Genomic DNA, 9623 nt, shown 5'->3' on the forward strand with positions numbered 1-9623 from the left:
CTAATAACTCATTAATGTGCTAACGGTCATACTTGAATAAGATCAGTAACCGCCATTAATGAGGCATTAATGAAGACTTTCTAGTTATCCGGAGTTACAACTACATGAGTATAAATAGCTTGCACCCCAAACTATTGAGGTACACACCTTCCAAAACCCTACTCCGTGCTTACAGTTTATTCTCATACAAGTTACTGACTTTGGCATCGGAGTGTCCCCCGCCGATCCCAACGGCGCCTCACAGGGAAGGGCTCCGATCAAGAATTCATCACCAGCCAGGTTTAACTCAAGAAGAGACAAGAAATTAAGGAAGCGTTTGAACTATTTGATACAGATGGCTCTGGACTCAAAATATTTGTTCCTTGCTTGTTTTGATTATCCACTTGATTGTCTTTTTCAATTGTTCAAGCACTATTGATGCCAAGGAGCTGAATCTTGCCATGAGCTAGGAATATATCAGGGCACGCACTTGAATTAACTTTCTTAGCTTTGAAAATCATTGTAACTAAATTTTCATCTATCAGGGCACTTGGATTCGAGATGACGGAGGAGGTACCTTCTAAGCCTTAGTATACTATCTTGTTCATTTGTTCATTTGTGTTGAATTGATTTTAGAAAGAGAAAAATTAACAAAAATGAGAGAGAAGAGAGAGAAAGAATAAACAAATAAGAAATTAAAGAGAGATGGAGAAAATTGTGTAATTGATTTTTATTTTTTATGTTGGAGTTTTTTTGCGATAATTAGATAATAAGGGGGTTAATTTATAAAATAATAAATATAATGACCAAATTGACTCTCTTCCCTTTGATTTTTAACACCGTTAGTCAATTTGGTATGTGTTTGCTAACAGAATGAATCTCAAAGTACCATTTTGCAAATTTTTAAACCATATGGGTGTTGTTCGAAAACAGGTGTAACCACCAGATTTATTTTTATACTTTTTCCATATTATTATTTGTAATGAATCTTATGATTGCAGAGAAAAATTGAGGAAATGAATTGGAGTAAAAACACTGTAGTTACATCAAAATGGAAAAAAAAAAAGGTTTGATATAGCAAAAATAATAAAATGGATTGGAAATAGTCTTAAATGATGTTTGTTTTTCATTTTTCTACCTCATGTTTGCTGTTTCTCTTCTAATAACACCTAAATTAGTGTTTGATTAACAGTTGCTGTTTACATTTTAAGAACTAAAAGGCTGCTGTTTGCAACAGTAGCAATTTGCTGCTGATTCTTCTTGCGGTTTGAATTTTATTACCCTAAATAACCTTTTAACTTTTACTTAAAACTCACATGCTCATGTTCAATATCAGTTTTTTTTTTTTCGCGGAAGACTCCAATTCATCCCTTTCACACCTACAATAAAGATATTATAATATACATATTGTATCTTTCAAATAATAGTAATATATATATTTTTTGAATAAATAGTAATATATATTAATCACACTGTAATATTTATTTTCAAAGGATTAAATTAATTATTTAACATTTAAAAGATAGAATTATGTGAAGAATAAAATAAAAAAAGGGATAAGCGTTATTTAACGTTTCAATGATAAAATTTAACTATAACATTTCAAGCGGAGTGCGTATTTAGCCTAACGTATGAAATAGCACAAATTTAACCTTAACGCTTCCAAGCAAGATCAATTTTAACCCTGCGTAATAGAAATTAAAAAAAATGGTTTGACTGTTATTTAACTGTCACATCGAACTTTCCAAACGAGTTTATCGATAAATTGAAGTTGTTTCATAGATATTTTGTTGGTTTTTTTTATAATTATACTAATAACACAGTTAATAGTTTAGATAGTTTGACCAAAAAAATTATGATTAATTCATATGTAGCAGATATAATATTTAGCATTTTAACATAATTTTTATAATTCTGATGGTAATACACTAAATATATTAGATATAATTGATATTTGAAATGTTTAAAGTGACTATTAAATAACAGTCAAACCAATATTTTCAAATTTGCTATAATGCAAAACTAAAATTGATATTGCTTGTAAACGTTGGGGTTAAATTTGTATAATTTCATACGTTATGGCTAAATTTGCACTTCGCTTGGTCAACCGATATTTAAAACATGTCCACATTAGTCATTTGATATACTAACAAAAATAGACAATCATAAGTTTACCAAACATTAACAATCAAACAGTAAATAGCAGACAACAAACAACAAACCGTAACAGCAAACAATAACATTTAACAGCAGGTAAACCAAACACACCCTTAATAAATATACCTTTTGTTTTCGAGAGTGCCTACAAAGGTCCAAAAGCTGGTATAATAGTATTTTATAAAAATAATTGTTGTTTAAAATATTTATCATTTAAAAAAATAAAACAACTCTACATATATTTTTAAAATATAAAAAATAATTCACATCTCAACAAATATTTTAATAAAATAAAATTATATTTAAAATAATTTTAATAATTTTTTTGAATTAATGTGCTAAAACATAGGAAAATTTAAAGAGTATTTGAAAACAACAACAAAAATCACTTGGCCACTCATTTGCCCTCAAATAACGACAAAACCCTTTCGTCCAAAAGCATATACCACCCTCGGATCCCCATGCTTAACCCTAGTCAAAACCTAACCTAACCACGGTTATTGTTAGCCCCTCGCGATACTTAACGTGTTCTCATCTAACGGTTTACAAACGCTTTCACCGCCTCACCTCTCTATACAGTTCCCCTCAGATCAGCAAAAACCCTAGACTGTTATCAATATCCCGATCAAAAAATTCTTCATTTCTACTCTAATTTCTATTTTAATGGCAAACCCTAAGGTCTTCTTTGACATGACCGTCGGCGGTCAGCCAGCCGGCAGGATCGTGATGGAGCTCTACGCCGATGTCGTTCCTCGCACTGCCGACAACTTCCGTGCTCTTTGCACCGGTGAGAAGGGCACCGGCAAGATGGGCAAGCCTCTCCATTACAAAGGATCCTCCTTCCATCGTGTGATCCCCGGCTTCATGTGCCAAGGCGGTGACTTCACTGCCGGAAACGGAACCGGAGGAGAATCGATATACGGTTCAAAGTTCGCCGATGAGAACTTTGTGAAGAGACACACCAGCCCTGGCATCCTTTCCATGGCCAATGCTGGTCCCGGAACCAACGGATCTCAGTTCTTTATCTGCACTGCTAAGACCGAATGGCTCGATGGAAAGCACGTGGTCTTCGGTCAGGTTATTGAAGGCATGGATGTGGTGAAGGCGATCGAAAAGGTCGGTTCCAGCTCTGGAAGGACCTCAAAACCTGTTGTTGTCGCCGACTGCGGTCAGCTTTGAGTGGCCGGAAAATTAGATGATGGCGGTTGCCGGCTCTGGCTGTGATGTCATGTATTGGATTTGTCTTAGTATAAACAGGATATGGTGCTTAGGGTATGGGATGATGAGTACTTTTTTTTTAATTTTATGATATTATCGGTGTTGAATGTTTGGGGTTTTATTGGTGGTTCTTGAGTCTTTTACTTTTATGTGTTAATGGATCGAGGAACTGCCATAAATAAGATAGGCTTTTTAATCATATCTTGGTTTTAATTTCAATTTTATCTGTTTAGCGTATAATTAATTATTGATTATGTGGTTAAATTGAATGAATATTGAGATAGAAGTGAAAAAAGACAGAAGAAGGGTTAAGGAAATAGTCTTCAAAAAGTGATGAGAGAGATGTGGTACCTATCATAGCCCAGTACTTTGTGCTTAGGTTTTTTTGGGGACACATCGATCCTTATCTACTTATTAATATGTGGGCCTCTTCTCTCTCTTTCTAAAACGTGGGTTTCTCAACTTTTTTGATGGATTGGGAATTTATTATAAAGATCCAATTGTTGAGAAACGAATTCATGATTTTATTTTATGTTATCCTTTCTTTTCACAAAATCTTGAAAAAACGGGCTTTGACTAATTCTCGAAAATCAATACCAGCCAAGCCATATATAATATAATAGGGATAAGGGGGAGGTTTTTTTTTTTTTTTTTTTTTTTTGAAGTGGGGATAAGGGGGAGTTCAAATTTGGCACTAAAGAAATCGTACATTATAAATTATTATTGGTACAAATATAATTAGCATTTTCAACTAAACTCAATTTTAATTAATTAATTATTTAACTGTAACATTGAAGATAAATTTTTTTGGATGATTATCTGCCTTCTATGTTAAAATTAATAACTGTAGTTCATACTTATTAATTTATAGTTGTGGTTTTATAACTGATTTATTCATGTCTGTAGTTGTGAACTTTTGTTGAAATTTATAGCTATAACCTTGGTTTTACTTTTTGGATAGAATAACTATGATTTTCTTTCTTATACTTGTTGAATTCTTAGGATCATAGCTGTGAATTTCTATATACTCGTTAGGATCTTAAGTTTATAGCTAAATTTTTTTAAGTTTGATGTTCATAGTTGAAAACTTGAAATTGTAAAATCTCTAGTTTTTATTTTTATCTTTCTAGCCTATGCATACTAGATCAAAATGTGCATCTTGTATTCCACTTAATACTGAGCTTGAATGTTCTATTCGCATGAATAAATGAATCAGGAACCTTCAGCTTATCGAGATGGAAAACCACAACGAGAATGGCCCAAACAATGAGAACAGTGGGCTGGACAACCACTCAGTGAGCGAAATTTTAGCACCCTATCGACACCGCAACTTGACTGGCATTGCAGCTCCTAATATTCCAGCCAACTCTTATGAAATCAAGTTGGGTATGATCCAATTGATCCAACAAGCTGGCTTGTTTAGAGGTGAGGTGCATGAGAACCCAAATGGTCGATTTCTGATGTGTGCGGATATATCGAAGATGAACGAAGTCCCCCAAGATGTCGTTCGTTCGAAGCTGTTCCCTTTTCTCATTGACGGGGCAAGCGTTGGAGTGGCTGAGGTTGTTGGAGTCCAGATCCATCACCACATGGGTAGGTTTGGAGAAGGAGTTCTTAGCCTACTACTTTCCACCTCCCAAGACGGTGATGCTAAGGAGCGAGATCACTTTTTTCCACCAATCCGAGCATGAAGCTCTTCGCATATCATGGACCCGATTTAGAAAGATGCTTCGCATATGCCCGCACCATGACATTGAAGGAAAATAGACAAGTCAAGGCGCAACGAAAATATAAAATTTTATCTATTTCCCTTTTCCTAAGATCCGTTAATCGTTATTTCATACAAAGAGAGATTAAACAAGTGTACATTTTTTGATGATCTATCTACATTTGTAAATGAAGTGCCCACTAACTTCTCAACCGTGTTTCACGAACAATGAAAATAATAGAAAAGAAAATTGTTAGTAATCAACCAATGAATAGCAATCTAAATTGATTGCCTCTAAAGTAATCGACACGAAATCAAATAGAGAGTAAGCGAAAGGATAGTAATTAGATGAGTGGAGTTCGGAAGAATTTCTTCCCTTCTTCTTTTGCTTGGCCGAATTTCTAAGGCTATTGGGTCTGTTTATAGCCTATAAATATTAACCTTAATCACATTAAGTTAAAACTCTTAATTAGAATCCTATTCAGAATAGGTTTACTAATTAGATAAATAAATACAATTATTATCTTTATCTATTCTAATATAAATAAATAATATTCCTAATCCTAATTAGATATTCATTTATGTTAGGGAATTAATTTAATTAGAGATATAATTACCAGCCATTCAAGCGGGCATTCCATGCATGCATGTTGCCTACTACATATGAACAACTATATGGCTTGCTTCTCAATGAGGAAGCTCAAATACTTGTTGATAGTAAAGAGGAAGCCATCCTTAATGCTCCAATGACACAATTTGCTGCCTCTCGTCGAAGTTTCACTAGAAGGGGTAGGGGCCGTGGAAGAAGAGGTAGGGACCACAGTTATCAAAATAACTACTCTCAGCAGTTTTCATATGCCCTATCACGCAATTTTGTGAATAATTCGGGTGGTTCACCTCAAGCCACACAATTCACCCCATTGAATTCCAACACTATCACATATTATAATTGCAACCGTAAGGGTCATATTGCTCGGAATTGCTCATCTCTAGTGTACATGTATGATACTAGAATGGTTCACAATCCACAATCCAACATTACTACAAATTAGACTAAGCCTGCTCAGCAGTGGGTCATGGACACTAGTGCTACACATAATCTAACATTGAATTTGGAAAACCATGCTATTCATTCTGAGTATTCGGGTCTTGAGAAAGTTACAATTGGTAATGGCTATAAACTTTCCATCAGTTCGATGAGTTCTTTTCAATTTCCTCTTCATGCCAAAACATTAGATTTTAGAGATGTTCTATTTGTTCCTGCAGCTAAACATAATCTTGTTTCTGTTCATTCTTTAACTGCTTCTAACAATATTTCTGTGGATTTCTTTACTAATTCTTTTGTTCTTAAGGATTTGGCAATGAAGGACATCATCCTCACAGGGCAGAGTAAAGACGCACTTTATTACCTTCCAACAACTTGCTCCATTTCAGTTCAAATTAATTTAGCTGCACTATCTACTTGACATGAGCGTTTATGACATGCCTCTCTTCCAATTATTAAGAAATTAATCAATTTTAATGTCATTACTTCTTTAGAAAATAAAAGGCTTGTCTTTGTGATGCATGTTTAGTCAGTAAAAGTCATAAATTACAGTTTGCTAAATCTTTGTTTATTGTCGCTCAACCTCTTGAGTTAATTTGTTTTGATGTATGGGGACCAGCTAAAATTCAGTCACATGATGGGTATTCATATTATGTCATATTATTTGATCATTACACTAAATACACTTGGCTTTATTTGTTAAAGAAGAAACATGAGGTTATGGATGTGTTTATTCAATTTAGACTTGTGGTGGAAAAATACTTTGGGCTTCCAATTAAAACGTTTCAATCAGATTGGTGTGGGGAATTTCGATCCTTGTCCAAATATCTTGCATTCTATTGAATTGCATAATGATCCTCTTATCCCTACACCTCTAAACAAAATGGTTGTGCGGAGCGTAAACACCGACACATAGTTGAAACTGGACTTGCTCTGCTTAAACCATGCTAAATTACCACCTTCCTTTTGGTCTTTTACTTTTGAAACTGTTGTCTATGTAATTAATAGAGTGTCAGCGTCGACTCTTAAGTTTGACATTCCTTTTCGCAAATTGTTTGGTAATTTACCGGATTATTCTCAGTTACAGGTGTTTGGGTGTTTATGCTATCCTTGGTTTCATCCCTATGCATCATATAAATTAGCTCATCGCTCCACTAAATATGTCTTTTTGGGATATAGTAAATTACATAAGGGTTATTGCTGCTTTGATCATGTTTCTTCCAAATTCTACATTTCACGCCATGTTATTTTTGATGAGCAGGTGTTTCCATTCGATGAACTTAATCAGTGTGCATCACATGTCCATGATCTCACGCATTTGCTTTAAGCACCTCAGGTTACATATCCATTGATTTTTCCCGAGTCTCCACTTTTACCTTCAGCAACAGAATTAGGTATGCATTCCTCTCTGAAATCTCAAGAGATATTTCTCTCGGCTTCCTTTCACGTCGACGGGCCAGTCAGCCCCATTCCGCTTGCGGTTCCTGTTACTACAGACATTGTCGTAGAGCATAGTGTTGGTCCCGTATAATATGATATGATTTGTTCCAAAGGGGGGGAGGTTAGGAACTAATATAACTTTTTCGCTTTTAAATGCTGACTTAATTGAATGTTTGATTATTTAACTTAGTTTCAGGTCAGCAAGGCTGAGTGATGTGTGAGACAACTTTTAATCAGATACTGACTAGAGCTGTTTTAGTCGAGAGTTGGGAAGTAACACTTAAGTTAGTTTCCCACTCAGCTCTCAGATTACTCAGCTTCAGCTTGTGCAGATTATTTACTGAGTGATTTTAAGTAACCAGCACATACAAATATATATCAAGAGAAAGGGTTACAGTTTACTCAACAGACTTATCCTGGTGCGGCCTCTCCGCCTACGTCCAGTCCCCGGAATCCTTCCGAGCTTTTTCAATCCTCTACTGAGCTCTTTAAAGGTAGAGCACAAACCATTTACAATAGCAACTGAGTATGCAAGAGTACCGTCCTCTATTCGTCTACTCAATCCTATCTACCACTGAATACTATAACCGAGTACTCAGCTTCTCTCTACCACTGAGTACTATAACCAAGTACTCAGCTTCACTCTTCTAACCTTTTACAAATGATAAAAAATTGTTCTTAATACAACAAAGAACACTTTAGATGACTGAATCAATCTAGACTTTTACACAATGATTGGAGTTTGGTGTAAGAGCTTGCTTTTTCTTTTCAGACAGCTTCTATTTTGTATTTTTTGCTTAGTGAAGATTTTCTTGTCTGTCTATATCTCTCTTGTATATTTTTTGATCCAAGTGATGATTTGGCCTATTTATAACAATCTTTGGGGTGCCAATGATTTGAATTCCGACATAGCCGTTGTGGAAGAACGGTCTTCTTCGTCATCACGTGGTCAGCTTCCAGAGCTACAGGCCAATCCTGTCTTCTGATTTTACAAGACGCCAGGTTTGCCAGATTCGTCTTCTTGCGCCAGGTTTGTCTTTTTGCGCCAGGTTTGTCTTCTAGCCAAAAGTCAGATGGTCCATGCATCTCGAAAAGGTCCTAAAGATGTTTTTCGAGGCTTTTGATTAGTTCCAGAAGTTTGTCAGACCTTGTCTTCCAAGTTGACGGATTATTGATGCTGACTTGGTTATTACTCAGCTTGACTCAGCGGCTTCGCCTTTAAGCTTTTCTAAAGAAGACATTTCTTTTTTAAAGCTGAGTTGCATTCCACTCAGCTTCTACTGCGTGACTTGCTTGTGCTGACTTTGTTCTGTCTTTCTTTTATGGACTTTCAGTTCCTGTTCTCGTTAGTTAATTTACTCAACATTGAACAAACTCATTAGTACAATTAAATCAAAGCACTTAAATTTAATTGTTTTAATCATGGGAATAAATTTGTCAAATCAAAATCATGTGGAAATGTGTTTCAACAAACTCCCCCATTTTGATGTTGGCAAAAGTATTCAATTAAGGAACTCAGTGTTGAGCTTCCCCATGATAGTTGACCTTTTTAATTCTTCTGAAAATGCTCCCCCGTAAGGGTTGGATCTACTGACTTAGTTTAACTCTAAACCTTCCAAGATCTAATTGAGTGAAACTAAGGCTTGATTTTGCTGACTTAGTTCAGTTCTAAACCTTCTGAGATTTAATCGAAAAGAGTCTTCAGAAGTAGGTCAATACTTGAAACATTTTATCATTACTCAGTTTTGATACATAGTTAAGTTCAGATATCAGAGTTGAGGTATACTGAGTATATTTTACTTGTTAAATTTTTATGTTCACAAGTTTTAATTGATTTGTTGTTCAATGGATAGTTACATGAGACAGATCAGCATATAAACACAGTATGTAAGCATCACATATATAAAGACAGTTTGTAGAAAGGATGCTTGTATATTAGATATACTTAGTTCAACAAGAATCATGCCATATAAGAAACACAAGTTACAAGCTAAGACTATTGCTAGTTTTATTTCTTGATGTTGACTTGAACTTGGTTCGACTTAGGTTTGGTTTGGCTCGGCTTGGTTGTTCTTT

The 9623-nt window shown here is 35.0% G+C and overlaps 1 protein-coding gene across 1 annotated transcript; it reads left to right on the top strand.

The window, feature by feature from the left end:
* Positions 1-2647: 2647 nt before the first annotated feature.
* Positions 2648-3553, top strand: LOC136223412 (peptidyl-prolyl cis-trans isomerase-like). The gene has a single exon (XM_066011377.1). It carries the CDS (start codon positions 2800-2802, stop codon positions 3313-3315), a length of 516 nt encoding a protein of 171 aa, XP_065867449.1. The 5' UTR covers positions 2648-2799; the 3' UTR covers positions 3316-3553.
* The last annotated feature ends 6070 nt before the right edge of the window (positions 3554-9623 follow it).

The sequence above is a fragment of the Euphorbia lathyris genome, chromosome 3, assembly GCF_963576675.1.
Source record: "Euphorbia lathyris chromosome 3, ddEupLath1.1, whole genome shotgun sequence".
In the NCBI taxonomy this organism is placed as follows: Eukaryota; Viridiplantae; Streptophyta; class Magnoliopsida; order Malpighiales; family Euphorbiaceae; genus Euphorbia; species Euphorbia lathyris.